General features: G+C 42.4%; 1 protein-coding gene across 1 annotated transcript; it reads right to left on the bottom strand.

Moving 5' to 3' along the window:
* Positions 1 to 536: 536 nt before the first annotated feature.
* On the bottom strand, positions 537 to 9,804 carry LOC306714711 (uncharacterized protein). The gene is made up of 13 exons (XM_079184822.1): positions 9,726 to 9,804; positions 4,522 to 4,601; positions 4,322 to 4,419; positions 4,113 to 4,235; positions 3,297 to 3,408; positions 2,981 to 3,044; positions 2,608 to 2,648; positions 2,274 to 2,458; positions 2,000 to 2,083; positions 1,673 to 1,926; positions 1,349 to 1,453; positions 1,111 to 1,164; positions 537 to 888 (listed from the first exon to the last, which is right to left on the bottom strand). The coding sequence occupies exons 2-12, from the start codon at positions 4,592 to 4,594 to the stop codon at positions 1,134 to 1,136; spliced, it is 1,170 nt and encodes a 389-aa protein (XP_079040948.1). The 5' UTR covers positions 4,595 to 4,601; positions 9,726 to 9,804; the 3' UTR covers positions 537 to 888; positions 1,111 to 1,133.
* Positions 9,805 to 17,943: the final 8,139 nt, after the last annotated feature.

Here is a 17,943-nt window from a genome sequence, read left to right as displayed (position 1 = left end):
ACAGTAGAAACCAGTAGACACTAGATACTAGAAGTGGTCATATTAGAAGTAGTAGTAGCAGTACTGCATTAACAGTATTTGTAGATGCAGTAGTACATGTATAAGTACAGTTATTTTAGCAGTTGCAAAAGTACTGATAGTTATACTATAGGTAGTACAAGTATTGGTGGTAGTAGTAGCAGTGATACGGTGCTATCATCATGGTATTATCAGGATTATTATTACTTCTAATACATTATTATGAGTAGTAATATGATAGTATTTGTAGAGGCAGTAGTACATGTATTGAAGTACAGTTGTAGTAGTTGCATTATTAGAAGTACTGACTGAAGTTATGATGGAGGTAGTAAAAGTATTGGTAGTAGAGTTTAAGAAGAAGTGGTAGCAGTAGTAATAGAGTAGGATACTAGCAACAGTAGTATCAGATGATCAAATATTGCAGTAGTATTGTGTATCTTATATACTGTGTATTTGAGTGCAGTGTCCAGTTTCAGCCTGCAGGGGGAGACAGAGACTACTGTCTGTGTGACGACATGTAGGAATAAAAATCAACTTTATTCACATTTTATTATGAACAAACTGTGTGTGAACTCAACAAAAACTTTATTGATACCGTTTTCACACGACAGATCACAACAGCTAACAATACAAAGAGCCACTGACTATTGTGAAATACAACATCGTTGTTTGAGCTGAGATATATTCACCTTTCTAATATAAAATAGTGAAGTTAAAGGAACGGCCTAACATATAAAAATATAGCAAATAATATACACACATCTATACGGTTCATTTTAGCCTATGGGGCATCGGAACAAGTGCTTTTAATTCAACGTTTTTGGAATGAGGTGCTGCAACTAAGAACTTGTAGAAGATCATTCCTTCATCCTGGAGGAGAAAATATACAGATAAACTATTACAAATACATAAAATATACAGATACACTATTACAAATACATAAAATATACAGATACACTATTACAAATACATAAAATATACAGATAAACTATTAAAAATACATAAAATATACAGATACACTATTACAAATACAAAAAAAGAGGAGGAGGAGGAAGAGGGAGTATTTTTAATGAATGCAGTGTGGTGACTCACCTTCATTAGCAGCTGCCCCCTCTTCATCGTGCTTTATCCTCTTCATCACAGGCTCTGCAGCGCGCACGCACGCACGCACACACACACACACACACACAAACACACACACACACACACACACACACACACACACACACACACACACACACACACACACACACACACACACACACACTCTTTAATGAGGACCTCATTGAGTGACGGACAGGAAACCACAGACGGGCTGATTGGTTCTTACGCGGCCTTGTAGAGGCTCTTCTGGTTCCTCATGTGTTCTCTGAAGATGTTGACGGCTTGAAACACGTCCATGTGACTTTGTCGCTCGTCCATCAGCTTCATGTACCTGAGACACAGTCACAGGAGAAGGTTGAGCTTCACATGTGAAGTGTGGAAGAAGTATTCAGGGTCATGTTCAAAGTTCTACTTTAAAAGCGCGTGTTGTTTTTGGCGCCCCCTGTGGACAGACGCGGTAGTGTTTCTGGTAGGGTCTGGTACTACTGTGAAAGATTGAAATACTTCTTCCCCCACTGAGTTATTCATCTCTTCTTGACGTTATAGTCACCTGTTTGTCCAGGTGACGTCCGTCCGAGTGTCTTCGCTCCACTCCCGGAGGAGGAGGCTGGCTTTGACCTCCGACCCGGACCCTCTGAGCTCCTCGGAGGAGGAGGAGGAGAGCAGCTCCCTGGACAGGAAGTCACGGAGACAGGCCCGGGCCGACAGGGCCACCAGCCAGTAGACCGGCTCCTCCAGGACCACCGAGTGGAAGGACTCGAGGGAGGACTGGAGCCATTGAGGGGCAGGAGAAGCCAGGAGGCTCTGGAGGAGGATACTCTTTACAGTATATATCCACCATCATTTAAAGGATTATCGTATCTTCCACACGTCTCACCTGGTTGCTGCTGCTGTACTGCTTGAGCGTGTCCAGCAGCAGTGACGTCACGTCGTCTGCTTCCTGTAAACCGCTCATCAGGACCTGACGTCATCAAGTCACACCGGTTCATTAAAATCAATTCACAAAACAGACTTCGTAGCCATTTAAAAGTTTGAAAATTTGTGAGAGCAGTCCTTTAAAATCAAAGTACATAAGATCACAGAAATAAGACAGAGGAAGGGATGAAAACAGACTAAAGGACAGGAAGACAGACGTAAGTATGGCCGCTGACCTGCAGCGTGCTGCTGACTCTGTGCAGGTAGAGCGCCTCCTGCTGGATGAAGCTGTCGTAGCAGCTCCGTGTCAGACGACCGGACCGGAGCCCTCTGAGGACGGAGGACGAGCGGAGGATCTCCTCCGCCAGCGGGACGCTGTAACTCCACACAACATCGAACAGACTCACACCGGCCACGATGCCTGAGAGACAGAATGCAGGGAGGAAGAATTCACATCCCTTACTGCAGGAAAAAGTACCTCTGAGGTGTAGTACAGTATGAAGTAGAATATGTACTCAGTATAAAGTATAAAGTATCTTTTAACTGAACGATGAGCAGTAAATCGGTCACCTGGCTCAGCTGGTTTCCTGTCGGCGGAGGATTGGTTTGAACTGCGGAGGAGATGAACCACAGACGGGTCAACACAATACAAGGCTTCACTGTTTCTACTGGTTCAGACACACATCTTATTTTTCATAAGTTTGCATTTCGGAATGTTCACTGGATGCGAATCATGATAATAAAAGCGAGGGAGGCAATATTTAGAGAAGGAACTCAGAAAAACCCGGATTAAAGTGGTAAAGTTACAAGAAAAAACATCCTAAATTAAAGTAAAAAAAAACACATTTTGTTTAGGATTTATTTCTAGTAAATGTACGACTTTAATCTCAGAATATCACGTTGCCTACAAAGGTTGTGCTCCGTCGTTACCTCTAGAGCTCACCTGGCTCTAGTGGAGCAGACGTAGAACCTGAGCTCACCACAGGGGGCGCTGTCCAGCTCTCCACCTGAACACAACACACACACATTACTGTTTCATTCTGTTTTTAATACAGCATTTCATTTATGGTTTTTTTGGAGCAATAATTAAGTATTTTGCAATACAAACAACAACAAAACAAACTAAATAAACTAAATTTCAAAATTTACTAAATTTTACAAACAACAACAAACTGCCTCCAAAACTGTTAATATACTCTATTGATCCATCTATTAACAATAATAATCCATTCATTCCTTGTGTTTCTTTTCTTATTTACTTTTTGGTGTAATTGCCATGCAGGCCCCGCCCTCTCCGGCCTTTCCCTGCCTCTGATTGGTCCAACCGCGGATCCTGAAGGGGGAGTCGTCGCTCCAGAACCAAGAGCCGTCCTTCAGAGCGGAGAAGCACAAAGAGACGCAGTCTCTAAAGAGTGTACTTCTAATACATCACAGTACTTCTATATTTCACTACATACATTTATCTGACACCTGTAGTTACTTTAGTAAGTACATGTGATACGTCAAGTCATCTTTCATGATAAATCATTTCATAGTTCCAGAAGTAATATTGTTAATTATGCTAATGAAATGATGAGACCATTAATCATTTATACACACATACATTATATATATATATATATATATATATATATATATACATACACATATACATTATATATGCATACACACACATATATACATATATTTACAACCTCACATTCTACTGTAGAATACCGTAATTCAACCCCTGGTAACATTCTGGGTTGAATGTGCGGGAGAAGATCGTGTTCTTTACCCGCCTCAATGGAGAGACTCCAGGCTCTGTCACTTTTGGGTGAGGTTCCCGTGTAATTAGGTTTTTTCGCTTTACAGACGATGGTGTGATGTGATACGACTCCCCACACTGATCCCCGTGTGATCACCCTGAGGTGAGCTCCCGACACAAAACAGAACAAATACTACCTTCCTCCATATCACTGCACATAGCGACACCATGCAACCAGAGCCGTTGTTAGGAGGGACATTATTTGTGTTTCAATCAAATGATGTGCTCTCGATCACGAGCGTGGTTGTGCTCATATTTGTTGCTTTACCTGTTGTGCTTGGCGTCCACCCAGCCACACAGGAGGGTGTGTGTTTGCTAGCAGACGGACAAACTGGCTCTCCTCTGGTGTGTGAAGAGACGCCAGGTGACCTCCTTTCTGAGAGCACATCAACTAACACACACACACACACGTTGAACCATAATGAATATTCATGTGTTATGAATTAATGAGTTAAAATGTGTTTGATTTCACTTTACATCAGCGTTGGTCCAGGAGCTCCAAACAGGGTAGAAAGCAAAGCATCTCTGCCCGAACAGGAGCCACCGAGGTGGGCACGGAGAGGCCCGCTCCGTCTCTGCCGACGCATCGTTCAATTCAAAGTATTGAAACACATTCAGTCGGACTGTCGGCGTGTTCAAGTCTTCCATCTGAATGTTTGTTTTGTTGTTTTTTTTACCTGAAGCTGACGGCGAGGCCAACGTCTCAGTCAGGAGGAGAGCAAATAGGAGACGAGCCAACACACACACCATCGTCGACCTGTAATACAAACACACATATTTACATAAACATACAAGATACCCACATATAACCTTTACATAAACATACAACTCAAACTAAATCTGGCTCGCTGTTAACAAAAGAAACGTAAGTGAAAACGGCTAAAACAGCAGTTTTTTAAAGTTATTATTTTTGCTAGCTAAGTAGCTTATAGTGTAGCCGATTTGTCGATTAAGACTGTACGAGTAAACAAATAAATCTCAGGAAAAAAATATATAGTCTGTCCATATTCCCCCACTTCACCAGACAATGACAATTATTTTTACGCTTAGAGTAAATTTAATTAATTCGTCCCATAGCGATGGTTACGCGTTTAACAAAGCTTGTTAGCTAGCTAACCTTCCAAAATGATGACTGCGCAAGTAAACAACAACAAATATTTATGTGGCCGTATTTAACCGTATCACCAGACAATGAAAATTATTTTTAGTCAACTGTAATGAGTTTTGTCGCCAACAGCAATGTCTCAAAATCATGGTGAAAGCATATAATTAAGCTAGTTAGCCAGCTTGCTAACCTTCCAACGTTATGACTGCGCGAGTTAACAAATAACACAAAAAATATTTTTGTGTCCATATTTTAGCGTATCACAAGTGTAGAAATATGCTAAAAATATAGAGAGGCATTGAACTTATAAGAATTATGTATGTGCTCAATTGCAATAGTGTTGCGTGGTCATTGAGCAAAGGTTTCCAGCGCTCCGGGCGAGGCACTTTTGAGTCAGATTATACAGTGGGCTCTTTGCCCGAGATGGAATCCCCAACAACTTGGTGACCCCGACGCGATTGGTTATCGATGAACAACTGAACTTTTGTTTTTGAGGTGACGACCTTTTCGACCCACGGCTCCGGGACCAGCGGCTTCGTTTGTAACATCTGGTGCACCATCTACAACTGAAAGGTAAGCAGAACCTGTTGTCACATGACCAAATACTGCTGATTGAAAACACGAAATTTAGTGATGTTACGTTACGATGTCTGAAAAGTCCTGGATGACCGATAAAAAGTGTAAGCAATCATTACAAAAAACCTCTGGGAGGTCGGATCAGGGATCCGTGACGAGGTTAGAGTCCCCCGTTAGAACGAAAATCGGTTTACATAGTTGGAGATATGTTTGCGGAACCAGTGACCACAGACACAGACAGTGACGCGTCCAAATCAACAGCATATTCCCCCCTTTGCCACCTGCTACTGCCTCTTACGCGAGCCCGATGATTTGTATACAGAGGCTTTTGAATCAGAACTTGCATGTTTGTTTGTGGGATAGGAGGGAGTTGCGGCTGTGGTAACCTTGACAGAGGAACAGCTAAAATGGTATGTGTTAGCAGAGGATAGCTCCCCTCATGTCTCCTTGGCCTTGCATGCCCAACACAAAGCCAGACAATTGGGCTCTATGACAAAAATAATGTCTCAGTTAACGGATTGGCAGCCGACCCGGTGCCCTGCTATCATGTTTTAGTCTTCAGATACCAGCTGGAGAATAACACATCACACACGAGACACAGTTGTTCTGCAACAAGACACTTTGGAGCGCTTTCGTGGTCGCGAGAGGACAAATCCCCCATTCACCGAAAACAATGTTTGCCTTGCTTCCGGTTGCTCTTTGGTCCACCTCCCCTACGAATGTGGGTCACTGCGCGCACCACATCGGTTTCATTTGCACTCGAGGCGAATGTGCAGCCTGTTTGGAGGAGACAATATCCTCTTAAACCTGAAGCAGAAGCAGGCAAAACATCGATCCTGCACCATTCGAAACCTACCATAGTAAAAGACATGCTCTCTTTCCTAGGCCTGACAGGCTACAGCAGGAACTACATCACAGCATATACTGACAGAACGGCTCCATTGCGTGCCCTTGTCGCCGCTGTAGGTCATCGCAACCTCACGGCACAGCTGACTTAGACCTCTGAAGCTGAAGAGTTGTTCGTTTCACTCAAACAATCCTTGTGCAATGCAGTCTCACTCTCTGTGCCAGACTACACATTGCCTTTCTATTTGGATGTTTCTGAAAAAGCAGGCATTGTGAATGCCGCCCTATTTCAGAGAAAAGAGGGAGGTAGAGACGTACTAATGTACCACAGTGCAAAACTTGACTCTACAGAATCCAGTCAACCTCCATGTGTCAAACATGCAGCAGGCGTGGCTAAAGCCATTTCAAAAACCGCTCACATAGTCACGAGCCATCCGCTGGTCGTTTTGACTGAGCATGGTGTTGTGGCTTTTGTAGCATCCAGCGCTTTCACACAGTGAAGCCTGAGACAAGGACGAGTTGAACCGCACATTACCTTCACTCATGAAGGTGTGAACATGGCAGATCAAATGAATCCTCTTCCGTTCCACTGTTGCACACAGACCACAGACCAAGATGTGAAACTGAGAAATGACTGGCAGAGCCATCCATTTCCAGATGAAGAAACTGACCTGATTCTACGTGACGGCGGTTACTGTAGACATGACACAAAAGGACCGATTGCCTCCTACGCAGTAGTACAGCAGACACCTCAGGGACATGTGAAGGTAGCATCAGGAAAGATTGTAACACAGATGTCAGCTCAGAAAGCAGAACTTAAAGCATTAACAGAAGCATTGAAACTAGCTGAAAACAAAGTTGCAAACATATACAGCATATGCACACGGAGTGGTCCATCACGACTGGAAATGGTACAGATCAGGTTTTTGTGACGGCAACTGGAACACCAATTAAACACCATAGCACAATCATGGAACTGGCAGCAGCTCTCCAGCTGCCCACAATGACCGCTGTAAGAAAACGCCTCAGACAGATTCCTCAGACACAACAAAAGGCAACAATGCCGCCGATGAAGCAGCTAAAACAGAGGGAGGCTACAAAGCTCCTTTTCTAATGGTTGTATCAGACCAACCAGATCAGACACATTTGAGTAAAAATGACATAATCACCTCAGAGGAAGAAGCAGGCGTTCATGAACACAGTCAGTGGACAGAGAAAGGTAACACATGCACCGAACTATTATGGAGAGCACATGACGGTGGAATAGTAGCTCCAGCAGGGCTTATCCCTCTTTTGACGAAACAAGCACATGGGGTTCCTCATAGTGGGACGAAACAAACATTGACAAACATGGAGCTACATTGGTGGCATCCCTACCTAAAAGCTATGGAAGAACAATATGTCACTGATTGTGTAATATGTAATTAACATAACAGGAAGACTCCCACACACACACACACAGGGGCCTCTATACCCTGGTGATGCGTCCTTGTGCAGGACGAGGTCAAATCCTCATCGGAGAGGATAAAGAAACAGGGAAATGTGAGAACAGGGCTCACAACCACCGAGACGAGAGATACGTATTCTGAGCCCTGACTTTGTGTCTGATGCCAGGGATGCTTAATTTTTGATGGTGTTCTGTGAAACCATAGATCGATGCATTATATGTTCTGATGCGTGACTGAATAAATTGTTAATACTTTTAGACCGTCTGTCATCTGTTGTTCATCAAAGTAATTCCAATTCAAAGGATCTGCGCGGGGTCCTTCTGGAGGTGTGGTCTGTTGGAGTCAGATTATACTGTGGGCTCTTTGCCCGAGGTGATAAATCCCCAACACAAGACAATGACTCTTTTCACCCGGAGTCATTTGAATTAATTCATCCCGTAGCAATGGCTAACATGCATGTTTAACTACGCTAGTTAGCTACCCAGCTAACCTTCCAACCACATCAACAGACAATGACAACGCTTTTAACACCAACATGTTAAAACACATTGAACACAATGAAAGCTAACGATATAAATTAATCTCTTAAACTGCTTTCCAGTTGTTCGGACCATAACCATAACTTTGCCTTCATTTTTATGAACTACAAACTTGTAAAACATTTACAAGTTTTACAAGTTGTAAAAGTTACACGACCTCATCTGACCCGCCCTACTGGAAATTTCAGCTTAACAAACTTAACAGCTCCTTCTGCACCTGCTAAAATTCTCAAGCTTAACGTTATATAACACGTATAAAGAGAATGTTCTACAACACGTATAAAGAGAACGTTATATAACACGTATAAAGAGAATGTTCTACAACACGTGTAAAGAGAACGTTCTACAACACGTATAAAGAGAACGTTCTACAACACGTATAAAGAGAACGTTCTACAACATACGTGTTGTCAAGTAGATTTGAGATCCCAGAAGAGTTGCCTTAAAGTTAAAAGAATGAAGACGGACTAAGAAGATCAGGCCAAAGAACACAGAGCACGTATGATTAAAATAAAATTATGATCTAACAGTTAAGTTAATGATATAAAGATGATCATGGTCTGTTGATACTGATAGTTTGGTGATCGTACTGGTTAGCTTTTGCGTAAGCGGAACGTTGAGTCAATAGGAGGAAGTGCTGCTGCGCTGGTTAGGTTGGGTAACAGGTCTGTCCGCCGCTCTAGATGACACGAATCATTTTGAAGGTATTTAGGAACACAAAAAAAGGAACGCCTGTCGAGAAGCTGAGGAGTGACAAAGTAATCACAACCGTCTAGATATAAATCACACAGGTGATTTTCTTTACTCGGGTGATTGCATGAACATCACATGCGCTGTGTTTATCTCTGCAGATATTCGTCCAATCCGACACACACAGGATCAGGGCCGATGTTCCTCCATTAATATGTGACATGTGGCGGAAAGCTCCGGAAGAAATATACTCAACATACTTTCCAATTAATGAAAGTTTAAGAATGACGCGATGAAGCTCAGCGTGCCGGCAGCGGGGTTCGAACATGTTGCACACTGAATATATAATATTTAAACAATAAAGAAATACATTTATATATATATATATTATAACACACTGAATGGATTTGTCTACGTGGTGGGAGATCAGATATTGTACTTGAGTAAAAAGCACCAATGCATTTCTGTAAATATACTTATTGAATGAAGTTTTAATGTAATATTTTAATCAGGAAAACAACCTGTAAATATAAATGTGTTTTGAGTAAAAACTAGATACGCCCCTCCAAAATGAAGTGTAATAGAAGTATAAAGTAGCACAACACTTTATATACTCAAGTACTGTTTTAAAGTTTCCATTTATAAAGCAGCTTCAGATGAGAAGAAGAGTTTCAAACCTTGTAGTTGTTGCTGTGGTGCAGATCGTGTTGCTTCTTGTCACTCTCACGTAGTTCAGAGAAGCGTTGGAGTCATCCGCCAAACCAGTTCCTTATCTGAAGAGGCGGGTCAGGTGTGCTCGTGCTGCTCAATTTAAAACAGTTACATCATTCAGAGACACTGATATCATCATCATCTCCCATATTCATTGTGAAAAAAACGTCCTTAAACTTGCTTTGAAATCAAAGGGAAAAAAGACGTATCAAAGTAATCAAAGTATCAAAGTAATCCAAGTATCCAAGTATCAAAGTATCAAAGTATCAAAGTAATCAAAGTATCAAAGTATCAAAGTATCAAAGTAATCAAAGTAATCCAGTGACAGTTATCGGTGCGTCCATGTTAACACAAACAGGAATATCTAAAAATAAATTCGTCAAACTTTGAATTGTGTCAATTTGGCAAAATGTAAAGAAATAAAGGTTTGAAGAAACGGGCTCAGACAGGCTTTCTACAAAATGTGCTCAAGATGAGGATTCAAACAGTGTTTCCTAATCTTTCCTTTTCTTGTTTCCTATAGCTCCAGCAGGGCTTATCCCTCTTGACGAAACAAGCACATGGGGTTACTCATAGTGGGAGGAGACAAACATTGACAAACATGGAGCTACATTGGTGGCATCCCTCCCTAAAAGCTATGGAAAAACAATATGTCACTGATTGTTTAATATGTAATGAACATAATACCAAACCAACAGTAAAACCAACCATGGGCAGCTATCCTGTTCAAACAGCGTCATGGCAAGAAATAATGAGTGATTATACAGCCATTGGACCAGAATAATGGTACACATTTTTCAAGCAAGGACCTAAAAAAGGTGGACGCTGTGTTAAACATAACGCACTCTTACGGTTCAGTGTATCACCCGCAGTCTCAAGGAAAGGTTGAGAGAGCAAACAGAACTCTCAAGGACAAGATGGCAAAAGCCTGCAGAGAAACAGGCCTCCATTGGGTGGAGGCCCTGCCACATGTAATGAGCATTAGATCATCAGTAAACAGTAGCACAGGTTTTTCTCCCCATGAACTGGTAACAGGAAGGAGGATGCCAGGACCGGCATCCAGTGGCCCTCTAAAGGAGCCAGTAGAACTATCAAGTATAGCGGGTAAAATATACTACGATGCACTAACAACATTGGTAGCTCCTCTCTCTCTCTCCAGGCACAGAATCAGCAGAAGCAAGCCAAGGACCGGGCTCCCCCAACGGAACCGGTGAAAGAAGGAGAGTGGGTTTGGTTAAAAGTCATTAAAAGAAAATGGACTGAACCTAGGTGGACTGGACCTTATAAAATAGAGGCTTCCACCACACATTCAGTAAGACTCGAGAAAAAAGGGTCTAACTGGTATCATCAGACGCAGTGTGCAAAAGCACAAGATCCGACAACTAGAACTTTGGCAGCGACGAGAGCCGACTTGCAAAAACAGCTTTAATAGCAGGACTCACGTTACTCCTGCTACTGGTGGGTTTTTCTATCTTAATTTGGTGGACAGCAGCAGAAAGGTGCATCACCACTGCACTAAAAGAGAGGGATCAGTTCCCAGACGAATGCTTCTCACACAGTGCCAACAATTATAACAACCTCTGACGCAACAAGACCCAGACCGACACTTTGACTTCCACTCTGACGGAGACTATGTGGACGCTGAAGAAGGGGAACGCTTTCCCCTCCAGACAACTAGATTATCAAGATGTTGCTGCCCCAACTGATGAATAAATAAAAATGTGCTAACTGTTTAAACATTTCCACGTGTCAAAATAATTGTACTATATGCTCCTTTGCTCTGTTTACACGCTTACATTGCAGATTACCCGCTGATATAGCAATTTAGAATTCCCACTGTTAAACGGTGTGAAAAGAGGGATTGTAGAAATATGCTAAAAATATATATATAGAGGCATTGAACTTATAAGAATTATGTATGTGCTCAATTGCAATCGTGTTGCGTGGTCATTGAGCAAAGGTCTCAAGCGCTCCGGGCGAGGCACTCTTGCGCTCACCGTACAAAGAAGAAGCTCTGACTCACTGGTGGTTTAGCTTAATCTTATAACTAGTTGTGTTATGAAACGGATAAGTCCGTCGAATATTGTGTAGCAACAAATGGGTGCAGTACCGACACCTTGAGAACTCCCTCAGCAGGAAGACTGCTGGGTCTGTGTGTAGAGGCCCCTGTGTGTGTGTGTGTGTGTGTGTGTGTGTGTGTGTGTGTGTGTGTGTGTGAAGATGCTGCGTCCCTGTGCAGGACGAGGTCAAATCCTCATCGGAGAGGATAAAGAAACAGGGAAATGTGAGAACAGGGCTCACAACCGCCGAGATGAGAGATACGTATCCTGAGCCCTGACTTTGTGTCTGATGCCAGGGATGCTTCATCTTTGATGGTGTTCTGTGAAACCGTAGATCTATGCATTATATGTTCTGATGCTTGACTTAATAAATTGTTAATACTTTTAGACCGTCTGTCATCTGTTGTTCATCAAAGCTCTTTGCCCGAGGTGGAATCCCCAACAACTATGACTTTTACTGGAGTAAAAAGATCTCCAACCACCACAAAATGGAAATACGCTGATTTACAACTACACCGTAATGAGTTGTGTAAATGTATCTTACAGTATTTTATAATAACTGTAACATACTGTTAAATGTTCATCCCTCGCATGTAAATTAACAGCAAATGCCGTCAATTAACAATAACAGCACACTACTGTAATTCATCAGCATAATACAGTATTTTTCTGTGAAGAGGTGGATACACGCTTCTCATTACAAGTTCAGTGAATCACAATCCATCTACATCGTATCATGTGTCCGTAATATTTTTTATTCATTTCCTAAAAGTCCTTTTTGAGTGACAAGACGTGACCGACTGCTCGTGAACGTGACTTTGGACACAACAGCTTCAGTTCATCCTGCTGAGTATATTCCACGTGGAGATCGACGAGGAGCGAAATGCAAAGTCTCCAGTATTGTTTTGTCTTCCATCATTATTGAACTCTTAATATCTCAGATAATGTTTCACTTGGTCTGTTTCGTTACATCAGGTCGGTAATATTAGTGGAGCTACCTCTGTAACGTTAGCTAGCTCGAGCTAAATTAGCCTTAGAAAGGTTAGCTAGCTAACAGCATAGCAAGTTAAGGTAACATAAATAAAGTTAATCACCAATTACAGTGTTAAGATGCAACGTTAGTAACCTAACTTGTGTTTACTTGTGCTCTTATTGAACCGACTGTAGGACCGCAAACGGGACGATTATCTAAATGGAGAGCGGACCGGAAATCACCGACGTGTGTTCAAGACGATGAACAGTTGAGGTAACGCTAACAGTAACGTTACGTGTGTGTTATCCCAGGAGCAACATTAACACCAGATCAAACTCATTTTAGTGTTGAACGTTAGTCCATTGTGGTCCATTGACGTAATCAGCTCATCACATAGTCTGTTTGTTTTCTTCTAAACATGCAGTACATTGTGAGTTTTGTGATGTAATACAAACGTCCCTTTATTATTTGTCTTGAGAACATGTATTAAACTGCAACAATTATGTATTGAATGTCTACTATTCTTTTATTTGTTGGGAATTAAATGCAAAAGTATTGGGTTGTATTACCGTTTGTAAATAAACGGTAACATTCTGGCATAAACCGTAAATCACGTAAAAACCCAGTTATCCTACGATCACATACCGTAATCGAGTATACGGTAAGATACCATAAAAGGAAATTACGGTAGCTTCACCGTAAAACCCTGCTGCCAGTAAGTAACTGTCATTTTATGGTGAAGTTGTTTTAGTGTACTGTGTTATCACTCATTGCCTCCCTGTGACACTTACATCAGTGTTATGTTTGCTCTTAAGTACATCACAATGTGTTCCAAACATTTTTACACGCTGCTTTTAAATGCTAAATATAAACTCCTTCTGCTCACCCTCCTGAGATCAGTTAGAGGCGATCTTCTTCTGTCATTTACGAACGCTTTCAGCCGACGAGTCGTTCTCTGCCAGCTTTCAATGCCTCTCTTTTGCATTTGTACTAGAAGCAAGGAGTTAGTTTTACATAGAGAGGTGACGAGGGGACACACACACACACACTCTCACCTCACCTCACCTGTTGAAACCACACATCATGGGAACAAGTTTGAGTTTGACTACATTCATTCTATCTTGATGTCATGTTGAACAATGATGGAGAGACAATGAGGGGGAGGTAATAAAAAAAGAGTGGAGATCCTGGAGGGAGGCGACGGCAGCTGTTGTACATCCTGTTTGTGTGTGTGTGTGTGTGTGTGTGTCTTAATCCCCTAGAAAACGGTCACATAGAAAAGAGTGTCTCTTTCTGTCTTTCTATCAATGTGACAACGGTCACAGCTATACTGACGAAGTATTAGATATTGATAAGGACCACTTATGGTGGGAGGGAGGGGAGGTGGAGCGCTTTAAGTTCAGAATATCTCAACTTTTTTGGAAAAGCGCTGGTGATGTCACCGTAGAAAACGGAGGAGAAGCTTGTTTTGGTCGTGTTTGTCTGTCTGGTTTTAAAGTCACGACGGCCAATATCACGACAGCGACCGAAAAAGCCCAGCAGATCGGTCGGGTAGAGACCGTACGCCTCATCTTCCGTTACGGCCCGTCAGAGCGGTGACGCCAAGGACAAAAACAACATGGCGACGTCCAAAAAACCAAAGATGATGCGGCCAAAAACCAAAATGGCGATATGGCCATACACACATCGCATTAACATTAAAATCACTCAAAATAGCTTATAATGTGTTTAGGGTTCCGACCTGCAGCTCTACATATTCTGGTTCTACGTCGTCCCTCCCCTCCACATCCTGGACCCCAAGACCCCTCCAGACCTCATCCATTTCAAACTAACTCTAAACTCAAACAGGATTCAGGTCCTTTCCACCACACAGCTGAACTGAAAGACGTGATTCTTTACACACTGAAGAAGATTCTCTGAACGTCCTGAAGGTCCTCGAGGTAACGATTTCACTCATTCACTCATTCATGTGTTTGTCTGTTTTTAGAGGATATTATTTGCCTAATGCACATTGCATTAATAACAATGCAATAAAAACAATAAGAAAACAAAGAAACTCAACAAAAAAGTCAACATTTTTTATATTATCTTAAATTTAAAGACAAGATATAATTCAATGTTTTAGTGACAGATTAAAAAACTTGAATTTAATTTAGTTGTTCGTCCTTTAATCTGTAGACACACAAACACCAAATACTCACTACAGCACCGAAAGTGTATCAATCCGCAGGGGAAAATAGTCCCCAACAAATGAGTAATGAATGCTACTAACGACAGTACCGAGCTGTTTTAGGAAATGATTTGGCCTTTTGAAGAAATTAAAAGTATATATGTGTGGCTCTGTTTTAATGATTTGTTGGTTTTGGCGTTAAAAGAATTATCTTAAATATCGTCAGCCTCGTCCTTTAACTGCAGAAGAACCTCAGGAAGAGAGTTGTTCACAGGAAGGACGGGAGAGTTTATTTATTTATTTAAAGTACATTCAGTGTGTAAGTGTTTGAGTGTGTGTGTGTGTGTGTGTGTGTATGAGTGTGTGTGTGTGTAAGTGTGTGAGTGTGTGAGTCCTGACAGACAAATTCAAACTCCTCCGTGTGGTTGTTCGTCACTCAGTGAGTGTCACATAAAGAGCTAAAAAAACAAAACTTTAAAAAACAAAACTAAAAAAACAACAAAACTAAAACGGAGCGTCGTCGTCACGGTTCAACAAATATTTGCAAATGAGTTGATAAAAGCAAACAAAGATTTGCATTGACAGGAGACACATCCAGAGAAGGCATCAATAAGCCAAGAACAGATAAATGAGGTGTAATGACTCTTAATCACAAAAGTCCTGGTCAATCAGGAATATTAATAATTACTATTGTCAAGTCATTTATTAATTAATACCGACTGCGTGGACAAGAGAAGCATAAATCTCCTTTACAATAATTCAACGAATGTTTACAATCACTCGACACACAAAGGAAACGTTCTCAAAGACAACCATGAACATTTAACAATACTGCTTTGTCTCATTTCAACCCCTCTGAATTCAGTAAACCATCAGAACTTTTAAATGTCATACTTTTACTTTGTTAAAGTGATTTATAGTGGGGTTTTTTCTTCATAAATTTATATTAACGTGAAAACATCTCCTTCAAACTACTGGATTTATTCAAGTTCATCACCAAAAACTACATTTTACAGATTACATGTGAACACATCATGATAACATTATAATGTACCTTCAGCCAGTACTCATGTTAACTGAGCAGAGCCTGAAGGCATCATGATGTAACTGAAGTGAACCTCCGTTGGTTAGCCGTTAGCGGTGCTGCTAACGTTACTAGCTCTCCTCTGATTGGTTGTTTACAATGAAACATGATCAGAGATCAGAGACTAGAAACACATGTTTTACTGAGTATTGGAGAATAACGAGCGTCAGTAAAACTTTATATACACTTAACGTTAAACTGTGGAATTAATCTGCGGTTCACATGCGGGCCGAAACGCAAAAAGGGACTCCTACGGATCGACAGTGTCCTCTACACCACTACTTGTTACTGAGGAAAGTCATATTACAGCTGCAACAAACTACTTTTTAGCCGGTATTGTTTCCAACTTTTGATTCTCTATATCTGCGTGTGAACAACCACAGACGAGGGTTTGATTTCTGTCTGTTGACAGATTTTGTCAACACGATAACGTTGCAAGCGCTCAAGATTCGTCCACGAAACGTAACAAATGCGTAGTTGAAATCGAAATGAAGGCCGAGTTCGAGGATGGGTGTGGTTTCGAGGGGGACGGACGTAGCGGGTCAGGAAGGACGCCTCTTGGCCTCGATTGGGTGTCGCGGATGGTGCGATCCATGTTGATTTCAGTCGGACCTAAAGTCGAGTGACTCATCTCCACTTGTCTCTCTGATCGTCTTTAGAGATGCAGTCTCCCCTCCGGTGTTTCGGGGTGGGCGTGGTCCTGTTCTCTTTGGCTCCCTCCACCCTGACGTTCTCCCGCGGTGCCGGCCACGCCTCGTGTGGGGACATGATTCCCGGCCACATCCGCGCTCAACCACGGGACCCGAAGCGCGGCCACGTCGCCCTGCGCACATCCGCCTCTTCTTACGTACCTGGACAGTTTGTAACAGGTACAGAAATGTAACTCACTGGTTAGCTAACGAACCAGTTATCGACCAGCTACTGTGACGGTTTTTAATTAGCGGTTAATTGTAACCTCGCTTGTCCTCAGTGACGGTCCGAAGCTCTCGGGACTTCATGGGTTTCCTGCTCCAGGCTCGCGGTGTGGAGGGCCCCGGAGTCGGAGCCAGAACCAGAGCCAGGTCTAAGAGCGTGGCCCCGGAGCTGGTGGGCGGCTCCTGGACCCTCACGCCGCCCGGCACCCACACCCTGCGCTGCCTCTCGGAGGACGACACCCTCACGCACTCGGACAAACAGCTGAAGAGAAACCTGTCGTTTGTGTGGAGGGCCCCCGAGGGCCCCATGGGAGACATCAGGTTCTAGTGAGTACGAGTCGAGGTTTGTAAAGCTTAGGGTTTGTTCTTTACAACAAGGACTGCTATCATAACTTGCAGTCAAATATTTATGCAATATAAATACTGGTGAAGGCACAATCCATTCTAATGTGAATGTTTGGTTTATTATTTGCATTGCTTTTTGCATAATTGTATCATTTTTAATTCAGCTACCTCTTTTGTCATTCCAGCATCACAGTGGTGCAGTCTTACTTTGTATACTGGGCAGGTATCGAGTCTGCAGTGGTGCATGATGGGAGTCGTAGTGCTTGGACTAGGAGTAACATCAGCGTGGTGGATGGAGGGAACTCGGCACTACAGGAAGATGAAGTTACCGCTCTGCCAGGTATGCAACTTGTACAATGCAGAATGTTTGTGCCCCTTTGTTTACCTTCAGTTTCAAGAAGTTGTCTTAATTTATTAGAATTATTTATGTCATAAAATGCAACTGCAGGCCGAGGTAAAACACGGACTAGGCCTCCTGCAATGACCGTCTTTCTGTCTCTTTATCCACCATAAGCCCATAAAGCATCAAACAAACAAACGAAGCAGACAGCCGGCCGTGCTACTACCCTCGGACCAGTATCTCGTCCAGTCTCGGAGGCAAACCACTTGACCAACCAGGCGGGCAATGAAAGAAAGAA

This window comes from Pholis gunnellus (assembly GCF_910591455.1).
Source record: "Pholis gunnellus genome assembly, chromosome: 23".
NCBI classification, from domain to species: domain Eukaryota; kingdom Metazoa; phylum Chordata; class Actinopteri; order Perciformes; family Pholidae; genus Pholis; species Pholis gunnellus.
The sequence above is the reverse complement of the archived record's forward strand: the minus strand, read 5'-3'. Positions and strand labels throughout refer to the sequence as shown.